The sequence below is a fragment of the Microtus ochrogaster genome, chromosome 1 (assembly GCF_000317375.1).
Source record: "Microtus ochrogaster isolate Prairie Vole_2 chromosome 1, MicOch1.0, whole genome shotgun sequence".
Lineage (NCBI taxonomy): Eukaryota > Metazoa > Chordata > Mammalia > Rodentia > Cricetidae > Microtus > Microtus ochrogaster.
The window spans coordinates 9258097-9277227 of NC_022009.1; the positions used below are offsets into that span (position 1 = coordinate 9258097).

Below are 19131 nucleotides of genomic sequence, written 5' to 3' on the forward strand. Positions count from 1 at the left end.
TGTAGACCAGGCTGGCCTCGAACTCAGAGATCTGCCTGCCTCAGCCTCCCACGTGTGTGCCACTACCAATTTTTTGACAGTATGTGAGAGATTTGTGTTTAATCTAGTCACCACGTAGCACAAATTTCATTTTCCTCCAAAGAAACACTGCCCGGCAGTCATTGCATCCCATTCCCCCTCCCTGACCTGGTCTACTTTCTAGCCTGTCTGCCTCATCTGAAGATTTCCTGTAAGCAGAATCGCAGACGACAGCCTATCAGCGCCTCCTTCCTTGTTATACATCAAGCCTGCAATCGGAAGAGGCCATCACAAAGAACCTCAGCCCCAACACAGGCAGGGTAGGGTTTGTAAAGCCAAACCCACAATTAGGTCACATCAGGGGCAGAAGTTTCAAAACAGTTCAGCTCATTCAACAAAATTTGTTTTCCATTGTAAAACAAGGAGCCTCCCAAGCTGCAGGTGCAGTTCGTGAGTGTACAGTACTCAGCCCAGGCCAGAGTTGGGTGAAGTTAGCTAAAGCTACGACAAAATGGAGTTCCTTTGGGCAGTTAAGGACTGAGAAGTCTTTCGTGGTCTGCATACGCTGATTGGTCCAGCCCTTGACCGACAATGGGTACACAGTTTAGTTGCTATTGACGGTGGTAAATAGAACCACTGTGACTAAGCACGCTTTTCAGGTGTGCGTGTTTTCAGCACCATTGAATATAAATGTACAAATGGAAATGCTGGGTCCCACTGTTACCGAGCACCTGCCAGAGCGTTTCCTAAGTGGCTGTACAGCTCCCCATTCCGGCCATCAGGCGCAAGTGTTCCAGTTCCTCCACATCCTAGCCAACACTTGGCACTTTCCCTCTCTTTGCGGGCAAACAGTAGGATGGGTGCAGAGCGCTGGCTCAGAGTGTGACCCTAGTCGGTGACACATCTTGTCAGGTGCTGCTGAGTCATCTCCCTTGGAGAAGTGTCATTGTCCGTTCGAACTGAACTGCCTAATTGATAATGTGAAAAGTTATTTGCATATTCTCAAGAAAGGCCCCTTATCACACGATGAACTACATCACACGTGGCATCAAGGACTGTATCTACTGAGCCCTCTCCTCAGCCCAGGACATAGATTAAAATAATAATAACATTATTATTAATAATAACATTGACTTTTTATTTAGATAGCCATAGTTCTTCTTGATTCTGTTTTGGTAAGTTAATTTTTTTGTGTGAAACATATATCTAAATTCTCTACTTTATTGTTAAATGTATAATCATACTTTCCTATAGTTTAAAAATTATATGCAAATACATAATCCTAAAAATGTGTCTTTTTCCATGGCCAGTAATGCCGAAGATCTTCATATTTTATTCTCAGGATCCAGCAATTGGTTTAGTGTATTTCCCTGACTTTATTAGACTTTGTGTGTGTTCACCTGTGTGTATAGTCACTCATGTGCACACGTATGCCTGTGCCTGTGGAGGACAGAAGACCCCCTCAGTGATGCTCCTCAGGGGTAGATGCAGCCCACCCCCACCCCTTATTTTTCCAATCAGAACAGTTTTTATTTTATTTAAAAAAGAAAACTATCTGTTTTTCATTTTATATACCAATCCTAGGTCCCACTCCCTTCCCTCCTCCCATTCCCTCCACTTACCCTCCCCGCCCATCCACTCCACAGAGTGGGTAAAAGGCACCATTGCCTTAGGAAAGGTTCAAGGCCCTCCCTACTGTAAGTCTAGGCTGAGCAAGGTATTCATCCAAAGAGAACGGGTTCCCAAAAAGCCAGTAAAGCATTAAGGATAAATCATGGACCACTGCCAGTAGCCCCACAGTCTACCCCAGCCATGCCACTGTCAACCACATTCAGAGAGACTAGTTTGGTCCCATGCTGGTTCTTTCCCTGTCAGACTGGAGCTGGTGAGCTCCCATTAGCTCAGGTAAACTGTTTCAGTGGGTGACCTTATCATGGTCTTGACCTCTTTGCTCATATTCTCACTCCTCCCACTCTTCAACTCAGTACAGTGTTTCACTCAGCCCTCTTTCACCAAGTGCCAGTGAACCCCAGGAATCCGCCATTCCCTGCCTCGCCCGTGCTGAATTTACACACAAACCTCGCTATGCCTGGCTGTTTTAATGTGGTTTCTGGGGCTCAAACTCGGATCTTAATGTTTTCAAGGCAAGCACTTTTACAGCTGAGCTGTCTCCCAATAAAGCCCTAGACTTTATTTCTTAAAGCAGTTTTAGCTTCTCTCCCAATACACACACAAAAGTAAAATACAGAATGTCCCTCTCTGCCCCCTGCAGGCAGCAGACGTAGTCTTCCTGTTTACAGCAGCCCCTCCCAGAGAGGTACAGTTGTTAGGCTGATGAACCCATGCTAGCTCATCATCACCACTCAGAGTCCCCAGTTCACACAGGGAATCACTCTTGTGCTATATGTACATACATTCTGTGGTTTGGGACAAAGTTACAGTCATATTGTATGACATAGCCCCATACAGAGTAATTTCATTGTCCTCCAAGTACTGAGGGCACCATCTACTCATCCTCCTGCCTCAGATCTCTGGCAGCCACTGATCCTTGACTCCTGTGTTGTATTTTGATGTTGAGAATGCCATGTGGTTGGAAACCTATACTAGAAAAGATGGACCTCTTTCACTCATTGATATGCAATTAACCTCCATGTCTTTTCATGACTTAAGAGGTCCTTTCTTTTTAGCATTGAAGAATGCTCCATTGCTTAGACAGACCAGCTCATCCTTCTGGTGAAAAATAACTCACTAGGTTCTAAGTGTGAGCAGTTGAAAATGAAACCGCTCTAAATACCCGCGTGCAGGGTTTGGGGTGCGCACCATTTTCATCCCTTGGGCCAATGTCAGAGATCACAACTGCTGACTCTATGGAAAGCTGCTCTGATGGGCGGGGAACTGCCAAGTTGTCTCCTAAGTCAATGTACTGTTTTGTATTTTCATCAGAAAATGAGAGTCCCTGTCGCCAGCATTTATTTGATGATGTCAGTCTAGTTGTGTTTGACCATCCTGATAGGTCTGCTTTCTATTTTGAAATGTCCTTCCATGAGGAGTCAGAGGAGATTTTTTTTCAAGTATTTATCTATCATCTACATCGTCTTAAGGGTTTGGGGCTTATTCTGAAGAATTTGATTTATCTATCTTTTACTTAGTTTTGGATTTTAAGATTGCCCATCAGCCTCTCTAATCTGAGAGCAACCTTCTCTGGAGTTTGTTTACAGACCTAAGAAGATTGCTGGGCTTCCATTTGTTCAGCATTTTACAGGACACTAGGAATTTTGCTCTTCAAGCTTCTAGCCCTGTTCTATTACTTTGTATTTCATTGAGTTCCTGCCATTATTATTGTTCTGATTTTCTTCTGCATCCTTGTGTACATTTACTTTTTCTACTGCTAATGTTTCCCATTTAGCTTATTAATTTCCTACTTGTTGTCTTGTCTGACACATACATTTAATGACATAATCTCTAACGAAATACTGCTTTAGTTTTACACCACGTGACATTTCAATGTTTTCTTAAAAAATTAAATTTCCAATTAGATTTTCCTTAATTAAGCAATTACTTTGAATGCTTATTGTTTTGGTGTTTTAAAATGCAGACCTCATCTCTAGGTGGGGTAACTGGCAGTGTGTCATATATTCCTTCTATAACAACTAGGGACATGAGCAAATGAAGGACACAGTAACTTTTGTAAAGACACTAGGCAACTTGAGAGCTAATGACTCTGAAACCAACTAAAGTTCAATACGTAAGAGAGATACTCCCAGGTAAAGAGGTGCCATTGATCACTTTCTTCTGTGGGAACAAATATCAAATGCAGGTACCAACTAAATATTAGATTGTAGTGGCTTGAATGAGAAATGTCCCCCATAGCCCCAGACATTTGAACATTTGGTCCCCAGCAGATGGCGCTATTTTGGGAGGATTCAGTGGTGTGACTTTGATGAGGGAAGTATGTCACTGGAAACAGGCTTTGAGAGAAAATCCTCAAGCCACTTCCAGCTTGTTCTTTCTGCTTTGTGCTTGCCATTGAGGAAGTGAGCACTCAGCTTCCTGCTTATGCCTGCCACCTGCCAACATACTTCCTGCCATGATGAAATCCTATCCTTCTGATGCCATAAGCCCAAATACACCCTTCTATAAGTTTCCTTGGTCATGGTGTTTTATCTCAGCCACAGGAAAGTAACTAATATAGTGGCCTATATAAAGGACTATTCAGAGTGAGAGAGCCCTTGTGAAGCTTCTGTTAGGTGTTGACACAACACAGGAATCTTGAGGAGCTCTGAATGGCATGTGATATGTAATGGAGTAGCGTATAAGACTGGAGCTCGTGTTTACTATAGATTGGAAACAAATGTTTGTGTGTTACTAGAATGATGACCTAAAAGAATCATATCATAAATTTATCCACAAGGCAACAGAAACCAGAGATGGATAGCATCCATTTAAACTGAAATCCCAGGAGACAGGAGAATCAAGTTTCAAGCCATCTTTGGTGCAGTGGTTTGAATGAGATTGGTTCCCATGGGCTCATCTGTTTGAATGCTTGACTCCCATTTGGTGAACTGTTTAGGATTGATTAGGAGGTGTGGCCTTGTTGGAAGAGGTATATCACTGGGAGTGAACTTTGAGATTTCAAAAGACTATACTAGGTCTAGTCTCTCCTAGTCTTTCCCAGTTCCTAGTCTCTCTCTCTCTCTCTCTCTCTCTCTCTCTCTCTCTCTCTCTCTGTCTGTCTCTCTCTCGCTCTCTCACTCTCTCGCTCTCGCTCTCGCTCTCGCTCTCACTCTCACTCTCTCTCCCTGTCACTCATGGATCAGGATGTAAAGCTCTCAGTTACTGCTCTGGCACCATGCCTACTTGTCCGCCTCTGCACTCCTGGCCATAGTGATAATTAACTCATTTCTGAATCTGTAAGCAAGCCCCAGTTAAATGTTTTCCTTTATAAGAGATGCTTTGGTTGTGTTGTTTTCATCACAGCAATAGAAACCCCAACTAAGACACTTGGCTACGTAGTGACATGGAAATTTGGAGGCCAGTCTGGGATACCTGAGACCCTGTCTCAAAACAAACAAAAACCCTGAGACTCACAATGATTCAGTTCAGTTTCTGAACTTGATCAACAACTTATCCAATTGACTAATAAAGAAAGATAACTTTTTCTGAAGGCTAGTATCATCATTTCTCTTTATGACTGCTTTATACACATGATGTTTATCATACTATAAAGTATATGTAGTAATGCAAGAGGCAAAAACATATGACAATGATCAAGCAAAGAGAGAGAGATTATATAAGTAGACAAAGATGAGCCACATATTATAGACAACAAATAGAAGATTTTTTTAAAAACTATAATAGAGCCGGGCGATGGTGGCACACGCCTATAATCCCAGCACTCGGGAGGCAGAGGCAGGAGGATCTCTGTGAGTTCGAGACCAGCCTGGTCTACAAAGCTAGCTCCAGGACAGGCTCCAAAGCCACAGAGAAACCCTGTCTCGAAAAACCAAAAATAAATAAATAAATAAATAAATTTAAAAAAAAAACTATAATAGATTATAGATAGGTGAAAGAAAATAGATTTAAAAAGGTGAAAATTTTTGTCTTCAGAGCTTAAATTTCTAGGAGTAATAAAATTTCTGAAATCACAACTAAACATTTAACAAAATATTGAACAATAGGGTACAGAAACAGTGAACCCAGGCACAGAAATTGCCCAAAGGAGTGACTAAAAAGAATGAAGACATGAAAACACAAACAAAGTAGATGATATGCTTGAAACAGTTTCAGGAGGTCTAACATCAACCACTGGGTTTACAGAAGAGAGGAGAGCAAACGGGTCAGAAGGAATGGAGGAAGACACGCACATGAATTGCCTGTTCCATTGCTAATTGATTAAAGCAACTTACAGGAGAGGGGTGTACTGTGGCTCACAGTTCTGGGGCTCAGTCCCTTCCAGCAGGGTACATTTTGTCACAGCAATAGAAATATTCTACATTTGCAGTGTCCAGCCATCCCCAACTAACCTAATGAAAAAAATCTCACAGATACACCTAGAGATCGTTTCCATAGTGATGTTCAGTCCTGTTGCGTAAACACCAAGATTGACCCTTCCAACATTAAGAATGTTTCCTTCAAAGCTGGTTAAAAGTCACTTATCTGCATATTTAAGGCTCAGTAGAACCCAAAGAAATCAAAAAAATTTCATAAACAAGTGGGAAAAAAAAGCTGAAAATAAAATAGTTTTAATGGTCAGAACTAGTCCACATGAAGCAACAAGAAATCACACATGACTTTTCAACTGGAAGTACAAAGATCAGATGCCATCAGAAATGAAATTTTAAACTTTTTTTGAAATTTTAAACTTTTTAAATTAGATTTATTTATGTGGAAATATTTTGCCTGCATATATGTGTGTGTTCCATGTGCATATGTGTGTAGACATATACCATGTGCATGCTGGGCAGAGATGAGATGAAGGTAGTAGATCCCTGAGAAATGGAGTTATGGGTGGTTGTGGGTGCTGGGAACCAAGCACAGGTTCTCCTCATCTAAGACTGAAAGTTTGAAGCTGCCACAAGAAAACTGTGCTGCTTAAAACATCTTTGCCCAATAAAACAGCAATCATAAATGGGAGTTAAATAAAGAAATCGGACCAAAATCTGAGATAATTGATTGTCGTGACCTAAATTAAAAGAAATTGAAAAGAAAGTTCTTTGGACTGAAATAAAGGCTCCCAGATGGAGATCTGATAGTGTAGATGGAAGAAATACTGTTAAATTCTTATTGATTGATTTTTATGTAATTTGTTGATCGTTATATGCATAACAGCTGAAGGAAGGCAGGAAATACTTGTGGTTCCTGCCATGAGAGTTTCGTATTATGCAGAAAAATGCAAAGTTTTATTTGTTCAAAAGAGACTGGAATAAACTAGGAAAGAACATCACAGTTTCTACGATGATCACTAAAATGTTCCAGAAGGTATCACTATAATGGAGAATGAGAAATGGTTCAGCAGTTAAGAGTACTTGCTGCTCCTGCAGAAGACCTGAATTCAAATTCCAGCACCTTCATCCAGTCTCTAACTTCAGCTCCTGAGGATCCAACACATATTTCTGTGAGCACTGCACCCACGTGCACCCACACAGACACATGAATAATCAATCTTCTTGAAAAGATTTATTTATGAAATAAAATAATCTATAATATAATAAATATATAATATAAAAATAAAATAAATGTATAATATAATAAATATAATCTTGTGAAACTATTAGAGGAATGAAGGAATTAGCAAAAACACATTTGATATTATTTAGAGATGATAAAGGAAGAAGTGAATTAAACAGATATAATGAACAAGAAGGAAGTAGGGAGATGAAGGTTCAGAAATACCAATGATTTAACACACAAATTAAAATTTTTACAAAGATGACTATCCCCGATTAAAAGCATGGCTTGAGACTATGCTGTTTATGATAACATACAGAGCTACAGGTTTGGAAGCAAAGAATGAAATAAGTTTTGCCACACAGATCAAAAGAAAAATATTGTGTATGTCACTACCAGCTGTACTAGACTTTTGGTCAAAGATTATTACTAGAGACATGAAAAATAAATTAATCAGTAAGACACTATAGGCTTGAATTTATAAATTCTCAACAACATGGTTCTAAAATATATAAAGCAAAGGTTATAGATTTTAAAAATTTAAAAACAAAACAGCATCAAAATTGGTTGTAGCACACTTCTTTGTTTTTCTTATTGAAAAAAAATTGAGTAGGATAGATTAATTCTGTGATTAATCAATGTAACGTGACTGCCATTTGTGGAGCCTAAATACACAGTCATTCAAGTTCGTTTGACATCTATGTTAAAATTGAGCATATTCAAGTTATAAGGAAAGTTATAAAATGTTTCAGTGTGTTATAGTTGTAAAGAATTTTGTATTAATTGCAAAGTAAATAGTATAAAATTACCAAGATAGTTAGAAAAATCCCCAATTGTTTATAATAGTACTTTATTGATGGACCAAAAAAACTTACAATGAATACTAGAAAATGTTCTGAACTACCAGTAACATCAATACAGTGTACATCTAAAATAGTGCTTGGAGGCAAATTTGTAGTTTTAAGTTTTTTGGGTTATTTTTAAACATTTTTTGCTATGTTTTGTGTGTGTGTGTGTGTGTGTGTGTGTGTGTGTGTGTGTGGTGGGGTTGTGAACATGGAGTGCAGTACCCATGGAGGCCAGAGGAGGCTATCAGATCCTCCGGAGTTATAGGCAGTGCACTTTTTAGCCAGTAGTTGCTGGGAACAGAATTCCTTCCTCTAGAAGAGAAGCAAGTATTCTTAATTGCTGGGCCATCTCTCCTGCCCAAACTGTATGGATTTAAACAAACATACCAGATTTTTGTTTATATCTGAAAACACTAATATGCTTTCATTTGAAAGGGTTGGTAAAACAGAAGTATTAAAATAAAAGTAATTCATTTATTACTTTTAATTAATAAAAGACACTAGTTTATTCCAATATATTTTGAACATGTAACTTTGCATTTTCCTGTATAATACAAAACCCTTATGGCATGAACCAAAAGCAGTTCCTGCTTTCCTTAGAATTAGAATAAAAGTAATAATATAAAATGTAAATCAAATATATAAAGAAAGAACAACAAATAAGAATTTAGTTATTTAAAGTAAATTTGTAATACTGAAAAACTCCCAACCTGTCAATCAAGAGGCAAGCAGAGAAAACGTGATGATGTCACAAACGAGGAATCAACACAATGGCTTTTCTAGGTTACCGGAAACGTTAAAGGGCGGGGATGAGTGATTTACACCAATAAACTTGACATTTTTCTTTTCCAGTGCTAGGACTTGAATTTGTGTGTTCACATACACTGGGCCAGCCCCCATCACTGATCTATGTTCTCAGTTCAACAAAAAATTTTAACAGACAAATTTACATGGATAAAACTAACCAAAATTATCATAATCAGAAACTAAAAAGCAGGATCCTATTATACCCGATTAAAGAATTGTATGAGTCAACTGGACCCAGGGGGGCTGAGTGGTGAATTCTTCCAAATATTACAATAGGAATCCCATCTTATATGGATGCTTCCAGAAAAGTGACATTGTTAAACTTGATTGCTGAGGCTGGTGTGACCATAATGCAAAATAAAAGGAAAGGTATTTCCGAAAGAAAACAAGGACAAGGATGAGGTGGAGGATGCGGTGGTGGTGGTGGTGACGGCAGAGGATAGTATGTTTCTTACAACTGTACAAGAAAATTTAGGAAACTGAACCTTTCTGAGCAGTGCATTAAAAACCATCACATTAAAGAATCGATGAGATTTAGTTCAGGAATAAAAGTTTTACTGAAGGTTCACAGCTCACTGCATGTAATTTCTATATCACAGAATAACCAGAGAAGTGCATATGCTCATTTCAGTAGCTTTAGAAAAGGTGCTTGCTAAAATTTAATATGTGTTCAGAAAACTAGGGCTAGAGTAGCATTTTCTTAATCCAGCAAATCCCAGCCAAAAATTTCAAGCCAGTGTTGTCACACTCAGTAGTAAAAATGTTGAACGATTCTCCTTGCAATTCAGGAGAAGGACAGAGTTGTTCATATCCAGCTTAGTCATTGTTTTCCTGCAGGCTTTAGCCGGTTTAGCGTGAAGGGTATGGGCTGCTATGACGGCGGTGAATGAGGCCCGAAGTTCAACCCGAGAACCTGTGTAAAATGCTATGATGAGTATAGAAGGTTCAAAAGAACCTACAAACTATATTAGTAAGAGAATTTGGGAAAATGGCTGGTGAAGATTCACTGACTTGCCGGAGTCTTTTCCATCTCTATTTTTGGCGTTTCTATTTGAATAATGCACTAGACTCTTCTTCATTAAGCATCCTTCAGATCATTTTGTTTAATCGACTTGATAGCTCTTGGTTTTTTAGCTAGCCTGTCCCAGCATGTTTCAGTACATTCTTAACACTTCCACTCATGCTTACCATCCTGGAAGACCCTTTCCTAGTCTCTCTTTGTCTGATTGGCTTGATTCTGTTACTCATCTAGCTCATTCATTTGAAGTTATAGCTTATGGTAGTTTCCTTATAGGGTTGGTTCAGAGATACTTAATAGGCAAATCTGACTTGTTAGAGTCTGGAGTTAATACTTCCCCCTCCCCTAGGAAGTCAAGGACTGTACATGCTCTCCTTGATCTCTTTCCTGCCTTTGTTCTACTGCGCTCTCCGGTTCAGCTTTGTCTCTCTTTTAAAACCCCCTCCAAACTAATTAGCAACAGTTTGTCAAAATATTTTATGTGCATGACTGTTCATCTGCATGTATGTGTGTGTATCATGGATAAGTAATGCTGTAGTGCCCCATAGAGGCCTAAAGAGGCCATCAGAACCCCTGGACAGTTGCAAGCCATCATGTTGGAGAATGGGAACCTAGGACCTCTGAAACAGCAGCAAGTGCTCCTAAGCACGGAGCCATCGTCTACCCACTACTAGGTTTTTGTTTTAAATTAATTCTTTGAGAATTGTGTACCATATTCGCCTCCTCCCAAGTTTCTCGCAGGCCTATCCCTTTCCCTCGACCCCCATCTTTCTGCCCTCCTTTCACTCATCACGTCTGTGATGAGCATGTGTTCACGTTTGCGTGGCCTCCTGCTGGAGTGCGATTTACCTGCTGGTAGTAGCACTCCTAACCAAAGACAACTCTCCCTTTCCCAGCAGCCACCAATTGCTGACAGTCTCCAGTGGGTGACGCTTCATGACTGTTAGCCTCTCCTTCTGGATTTGTTCTGGCTTGACCCTTCACGGTGCCTGTGTATGCTGCCGTTACTACTGTGAGTTCATATTGCAACTGCCCTGTTGTGTACAGAGGACCCTGCTTCCTTGTGTTTATACACCTCCGGCCTGTGCATTCTTACCACTCCTTCCTGCACAATGACCACTGAACCCTGGTGTGTGTGCGTGTATGTGTGTCTGTGCACACACGCAGTACAGGCATTCCTCGTAGGGCTGAGCATTCCATAGGCTCTTATTTTCTGTACCTTTGCCAAATTGTGGGTCTCTGTGTTATTTACTGTGAATAGAAGCTTCTCCGATGGAAGCTGAGAGTACATACATTAATCTGTATGCAAAACAATTGTTATGTCACCTAGAACTTGATGGTAAGACCCTATTGTTAAAACACCACATACCTGAACCATGAAACATGGAGATATCAAGCTAATGCTAAGGTGGACACTTCATCCCAATAGTGCTAGAAGGTGCTGCTACTGGAGGGGGGGAAGAGATCACTGGTTTCACCCAGCTGTGAGCCCTGTGAGCTACAGTAAGGACTGGCCCAGCGAGATAGCTTCAAAGGTGCCATGGAGGCATGATCATGATGTAATCTATGACTTTCTGGTTGGATAGAAGTCCTGCTGCCCAAGACGAAGTCCATAAATGGCACCATTGTTGGGTCAAGAACATGAGGCTAGACAGGCCCTAGGGGAGAACCTAATAGTATCATCCTGCTAAATCTACATAGTATTAAACTAGCCCCTGATGACTTATTGAGAGTCCCATTACCATTTTTATGATCAGTATTTTCTCATGCATCTTATTTTCTTCCACCTAGACCTAGTTTTATTCTTCTGGAAGTCACAACATTGGTAGGTTTACCTTCTGGTTCCGTGAGTGCTAGCTTCTCTTGTTTCTTAGGTATTTGAAACTTTCTATATCAGCATTGCTGGATGCAGAATTTTGAATGATAACTATGTCCCCTTGATAGCTGAGACCATTAATGCCAAGCGATTGTCTTCTCATTCTCTTAGAGACTATCTGTAGATCTAACAGTTTTAGAGCATAATCTGCTTTCTCATTGGGCTTCATTTTAAGCCTTTCTCCTTGTCTTGATGAAAACCATGCATCCCGTGCCTACCTTCCTGACTCCTTCCAACACTCTCTTTGAGTTCAGGACCCTAGACCTGAGATGCTAACCCCATCACCCGTGCTAAATGCCCTTTTCTCTCCTATCTCCTTGCCTTAATGTTTTTCAGTTTCAGAATGATAGAGGTCATGGTATCGATGATTATTTGTACTACTGAGGAGTTGACTGATCTTCACAAGTGCTAGAAATGAAGTCCTCTGTCTGTAAAATCCTCAGTGTGGATCTGTTATTCACCTTCTTCAGTGGGTTTGCTACTTGAACTTCTTCAACCTTTCCCTCCTTTACTGGCAATACTATTTCTCAGGCTTGTCACAAAGTAACCCCTACATGTGCCTGTAATTAAGATTCACATTTCCTATTTATTTGTCGGCCTGGAAACTTCCCATCATTCAAAGCGGTGGTTCTGTTTCTTCTTGGACCTCAGCTCGATTGTCACCTACACTAGGATGCCTCTCCCGAAAGCTCCACTCTTTTTTGCCTGGTGTATCCACTCCTCCTACTCAGACAGCTATCTGATTGCTTCTATCTATTTATAGTTTCCCATGAATAGCTCCTTTGTAGTTAGAGACATGCGCTTATGATGGCCTCTATAAATATTTGTAGATCGAATGAATAGATGGGTAAATGGAACAAATTAATCCAGAAATCAAAGTAATAGTCTCTACTTCCCAGAGATTCTATAGCCCAGAACACATGAAGACACACTTCCTGAATTATGAGCTAATCCATTATCTCAATCTTCACAATTACAATCCATGCATTACCTTGTTAGAGCAGTTAAGGACCAAACTAGCTGCCTCTTTAAATTTTCTTATTCCATATAGCATAGAGCCAAATCCGTAATGTTCCTTGATCACAATGAAGTCTATTTTTATTTCTGTGCCTTTACTTCCAATTACAACACTTTACAGAGCACTGAAAAAAATCAAGATGTTCTAGGAGGATGCTTGAGATGGCTTGACAGTTACCACATCCTGGCAAAAAACCTCAACGTGTCTCTGAATATTCTTTCCCCTACATCTTCATCATCTCATCTGTTCTTTTCCTTCCTTTTCTCCCCTCTCTTCCCACCTCCCACCCTTCCCTTTGCCCCTCCCCCTCCTTTTCTTTTGTTTGTCCTTCCCTACCCCTGAAACTGGGTCTTGCTATGTAGTCCCAGCTGGCCTTATGTTCGGTATCCTGCTGAGATTCCTGAGTGCTGGAATGAGAGAGCGAAGGGCCTTCTGCTACCCTCTAAGGTCTGCTCTGACTTCCCCTCATAAGCTCGGTCCTTGCCGACCCTCTTATAAAAACAGCAGACACCACAGTCCCCAGTCTCTCTCCCCTTCGTGCCTGCTTCGTTTTTCTGGCATATTTGTCCACAGGAGTATATTTATATTGAATATTTCCATCATTATCTGTCCTCATCCACACTCTAGGTCAGGATGTTCTGGAAATAAGTGGTGACCATGGAGTGTGTGCTCAACAAATATTTGTTGAATTAACATATCAGTGTAGGTGGTATTCTTTTTTCATGGGGAGACAGACACCACACAGTCAACGTGGGCATACCAGCCCCCAGCTTTTATCTCCATCCGGATGAAATTACAGAATTTGGTTATTTTGCTCCTCTTCAAAACAGACTGCGTAATGCATGATTTCATCTTGAAAGCTAAAGCAATCGCTTCCTCTCCTGGCAAGCACATAACCCGAGGGTTCTGAGCAGGCTGTGGAAAAAGCCCTTCTGTTCCCCACTGGCTTGGAGGCTGTGGCAGTTCCTGCCACCTCTTAGCAAACTTTTTTTTTTTTTTTGGCTTTCCATTTTCTTTCACCTCTTAAGGAAATTTACATATCTTTTGTACCCATTTTTTTTTTCATTTCGAACTTGAACTTGGCAAAAGCTGTCAATCAATTCTATGTGGATTCAAGCAAAGAAAGTATCCGTTTGCCAGGTCTGTGGGAAGTAAGGTTTTATTTCGTAGCGGCAAACTTGTAAAGCTAGAACTTTTTTGTGTATCGTGAGAGCCCAGAGACGCCCATTGCTGATGGCCAGGCAACTGCTGCAGTACATGTGGGTCTCGTGAATGCCGGGGTCTGAGACTCCCAGGCCAGTGATCTCCCTCCTCTACTGCTCCATCAGTCTTTTTCTGTTTCCCTGTGCATTAATCTCAAGCCTCTCAATTCTCGTGTCACTAGTAGCAATGCAATCCTACCCCATCTTTGGCAGGCTCCTTCCTAACCTTCAACTATCCGATGACCCTACTGACTTCTCATGTTCCATCAGACTGCTTTCTTCAAACTTGAAATGATTCAGAAAAAATGTGATTGTTCAGCTAAACTGGCGTTCCCAAGTCAGGTTGGTGGTCAGCAAAAAAGTGCAGCCCTTTGGCATGATTTATTCTCTGGTTGAGAAAGACCTGGCTTCTGACCACTGGTCTTTGTGGAAGTGGGTAGAGGGGAGAGAAGGGGATGCTGAACTCAGCTTTCTTGCTGAGATTAGCCAGGTTTGCTATTCATTCTGATTAGCAGGATACAGAGAGGCTGGGGGGAGGTGGCAGAACACTTGGATCTTGGCTATTTCTCAACTGTCCCTCTACTGAACGGAAGGTACCTGCTGGCATCACCACCTAGAAGCCTGAGGCCTCTGTTGGACTGGCAGTGCCTCCTAGTGGCCCAGGCTCCAAAGACTGAGAGGTGCCTGGGGCAGTAACAGACTCCAGGCAACTCCTTTCTGAGTCTACCTCAGACAGGGAGATTTTGGTGCTGGTGAGCTCATGGGCATCACCAGATTACCTGATGACTTGATTCCAACAATGACAGGCTGTGAAATGAAGAAAAAATTGGGGGGTGGGTCAGGTAGGAGATACAAACAGAACAAGGAACAAGGCCACTTCCCTCTAGAGGTGAGTTTGGAAAGTGTTTGGTTATAATGTGCTTTGAAGAGAACCCATCCTCTTCCTGAGCAGGAGAGGTCAGCTGCCCAGAAAGGCCGAATCATCCCCTGCAGCCATAATTACTTAGATTCTGCAGATGTAACTTCAGATACTACAATCAGAGCCAGGGGGGCCCAACTGGTCACATTGGAGCCTTGTATTCTGAAAAGAATATGCACGAGCCCAAAGATCCCATTTTAAAGACTATATTCTCTTAAAAATGAAGATGAAATCATGCTTACAAGCACAACCTGCCTGAGGATTGCCAATACAGGATATTCAAATGCAAATATGACTCTGCCTAGCCCACTTTGGAGAACTGGAGAAGAATCTAGAAGGCTGCACTCCTCCAGGAGGTGAAGAGAAGTACTCTAAGTCACAGGAAAACAAAGCAGGAAATGTGGCTTTGGTGTCCAAAACTCTTCCTTCGCGACCCTTCCGTGACCCCGGAGACAGATCATCTCCTATCTTCATTCTTGTCTCCTCATGGACCATCCCAAACAATGCTCACATTCCATTCCTATCTCTTTGCTATCTTACCTTTTCCTCATCAAAACACGGCTGTGGCCTATCCAGTCGGCCAAGGTCTTTGTGTTTATTCCAATAGAGCATTTACTGCAGAGACAGGCTATGCCACTAATACAGCCAGCCACCACCTGTTCCTTCTACATTCACATTTGGTCTGGAACTCCTGAAATCTCAGTCAAATCACACACGACTCCAGTCCTCTTCCTCCACTGTGCCCAGTTCCAAAGGTGACATTTTTGAAAGAATGCCCTTTGTTTCTCTGAGTTCTCTTTGAATGTCCCCCAAACTGATCACCCCTGTCAAAAACCAATGACCCCATCTGATGTGCCAACACTTAAGGGCTTCCAAGTTCCATATTCTAATATGTATTCACTCAACAAGCACTGGAGAAATTACGGTTCTTTGAGACCACCGAAAGATTCTAGCCAGTAATTGTTGCTCAGATAATTGCAAAATGGTAGCCACAATTTTATTCACAAGGTTTGAGGTAATTGTGGAATATTCCAGACAAGGGACAGAATTTGGCATTCCTATGGAAGATCCTGAGCAGCAATCTGTGTCCAACATTTTTAGAATTGGGGACAGGAGAGACGAGCAAAAGTGAGGACTAGTGGGCATCATGCTGTAAGCTTGACATCTGTACTGCCACATGTCTTGGCCAACAGGTTTCTTGTTTCTAAGAAATTTCTAGAATATGCACCACACTGGTCAGGAATAGCTCTGGTCTCCTTAGCTGCCATTTCCACACGGGTGTTCCTTTCCTTCCTCCCTTCTCCCCTTCTTCCGCACCCCCGCACCCGTATCTAGCTTGCGTGCGCGCCCCATCAAAGCTCCACAGTCTCGGAGGCAGCTCCCCTAAGCTGCCCAACCCAAGCCGCAGGCCCGTTGAGCCGCCGCATCCGCGCGCGTGCGCGCGCGCGAGCTGCTCCGGGATCGCACTGATTCGCTGACGGGCTCTGCGGCGCCCGCGCGCTCCCACCCGCCCGTTGCGCGCGCGCCCGGTGCGGCTTCACACTGCAGCCGCGCGGCCACCGGAGCCCACCGCCGCAGCCGGGCAGCGACACGGAGTGCAAGCTCAGCGCCTGGAGGAGAGCCACGGCGAACCCGCCAAGCCCGCACCATGCAGGCCACTGCCGATTCCACCAAGATGGACTGTGTGTGGAGCAACTGGAAAAGTCAGGGTATTCTCTTTATTTCGGTAGTGCATGCCTGCGGCGCACGCGGAACCGCGATCCGGACTCGGCCATTGTGCATCATTTCACCTGTGGGACCTATGCATGCTTTACACCCAGGAGCTTTCTGCCGGGGGGAGTAAACCTGTTCTTGTAAAAAATCGACACGGATGATATCTGTCTCCCCCCACCCTACCCCGCCGCCTTTGTCCCCTCCCAGTTCACCCCTTTGTTTTCTTGTGTATTGTGGTATTGTAAATAATGCATCATTTGCCTCCTCCGGGAGTTTTCTTTTTTTTTTTTTTTTTTTTTTGGCCTGATCATTCAGGACTTGTTTAATCTCTCAGCCGCGGAGTTAAAGTGCTTCCTTATTGTTCCTGCTTCCCAGTGCGTCTGTTTCTGCCCAAAGGTTGAGATCAGAGCCATTAACTGAGAGGACATTCTTAGGAGGGAGGGACACACCCATTTCAGGCTTGTTATTTGTGGTCACACAAAGGAGCCTGGAAATGCAGACCAGCTCTCCAAATCCTGAAACTGTGATGGCGTAGCTACTTATTAGGGTGGTTCACTCTGAAATATTTCGGTCTTTGTGACTGTCATTGGAATAATCCATGCCATTTATTTATTAACAATGGGCTTCAGTGAAATAAATGGAGGGAAATAACAAAGCAGTAGCGGCTGCCCTCTGGTCTAACAGAGTTATTTAGAAGCGGTCCATATTAGCACTGGGTGTGGCCGCCCTCCAGCCTGGCTGGCTTTTCAGCCATTTTTATTCAGCCTCATATTTCACACATCCATCTCTCCTTTGTTACGTTAAGATTTTCTCCCTCACCTTGCATGAGGAGGAGGAAGGGAGAATTTGCAAGAATGGATGGTGGGAGTTAAAGTTGGGGTGTTGGTCAGATGCGGTGTCTTTTGATATTTAACAAATACGGTTCTGAAGAAGGTGCATACGGTGGAACCTGCAGAGGTTTGCAGCATCCTCCGGGACCAAGAACACTCGGAGTGGTAGCTCTTTTTACCTTTTAACCTAATATCTTCTCCTTATAATACATCACGGGGGGGGGGGATGACAAGGGGCTGTTCCTTTCATCTTTCTTGCTTCTGCATGAATTTCCTTTTATTTTTTTAAGGAACGACAAAAACACAAATCTCAGAATTAAAAGCACTCTTGCTTTGGTTCATGTTTGTTGGTTTGGGTGGCAATAGCAAGAAATACAGTCTTCTGCTTCGAGTCCTGTGGGCCTATTAGAAATATGATTGTCACAAGCAAATAGGTGGGCCATAAATTTAAAAGGCAATAAATAAGAAATGTCCAGCCAAGGGGTATAATTTTAGAAAACGGTGACAGCTACATGGAATGGCATACGTTGAACAGAGAAGGTGGCTGTAAAAATGCTTTGTCGCGTTTCTTCTGGGTCCATGTGCTGTGCTCCATCAGTTGGATGCTCACAGTCTGCAACCGTATCTTCACAGCAAGTGTAGATGGACAAGAGGACCTGTGGTTAGGCTTTAATTCCGAGTATCTTCTACTCTTAGCAGAGTAGATATGGAAATACGGCAGGTTCTGTGTTTTATTTATGTAGGTACTGAGCAGTATAGCATCCCAGCGCCAAGGGTTTTGCATTGGTTTATTTCAGACTTCAAAGTGGATATGTTTATAATCAGGAATTAGCATGAAACGCAATAATGTGCCCACTGAATTGTGTCCCTCTCCAATCACACAGCTGCTTGAGAAGATTAATTCAGGATTGCCGAAGAGCCTGTACACCCGGTGACCTTTGATTGTCATTAGAGTCATTGATTTCTTTTTCTCAAACAGAACAAAGCCATTATCTTGAAAATTGACTAATAGCCCGCTAGATAGTTCAGTGACACCACAGGGCCGAGGTAAGAATGAATTACTGCTTTGTTGGCTTCCCCTCCCTGTGAGACCTTGCTTCATAAACTGAGGCTGGAGTAGATTCGAAATACAGCTTCAGTTCCCTTACCGTTTAAAGCAAATTGCTCAAATCCCAGGGTGCAGCTTAGAATCACCTGCAATGCTTTAAGAAGCACAAAGGATGTGGGCCCCACCCCTAGAGCTGAGCATCATGATTAAAAAAAACAAACCACTCCTTGAATGACTTTAATATGTATACAGGGTTGAAGCCGCTAATGTATAGTAACTCTTAGTGTGCCCAGCTCTTAGGCCGGCAGAAGCCCAGCACACAGACAGCATGGGTGTGTCCTAGGAGCAGCTCCAGTACGGTTGGAAGTCGGTAGAACACTGCTGAAAATGTCCTCTGGACGTAGTGAGCTGCTTTCCCTAGAGAGGAAATACATGAGCTTTAGGTCGCCTCCGCAGTTAAATTTTCAGCTACAAATGACATCAGTGTATTTCACGGAAATGTATCATGGAACTGGAGTGCATGAGTTGGATCCGTGTGTGTGTAACGTATGGGATTTCAGCCAAAGACAACAATTAATGGCAGTTCGTGCCTACACTACCAGCACTGAAGATGCTGAGATGGGAAACTAGTACAAAGCTACCTGGGACTGTAGAGCAACTCTGCACA

General features: G+C 42.3%; 1 protein-coding gene across 2 annotated transcripts in view; it reads left to right on the plus strand.

Annotated features, from left to right (window-relative positions):
* Rtn1 (reticulon 1) overlaps nucleotides 1-19131 on the plus strand; it is a 215737-nt gene that overhangs the window by 171532 nt on the left and 25074 nt on the right. The window contains exon 1 of one of the 2 annotated variants that reach the window (XM_005343173.3): nucleotides 16386-16582. The exons of the other annotated variant lie outside the window; for it this stretch is intronic. Coding sequence (XP_005343230.1) covers nucleotides 16522-16582 — 61 coding nt within the window. The 5' untranslated portion in view covers nucleotides 16386-16521. Of the gene's footprint in view, nucleotides 1-16385; nucleotides 16583-19131 lie in introns of those variants that run through there. 2 annotated transcript variants of the gene reach the window in all.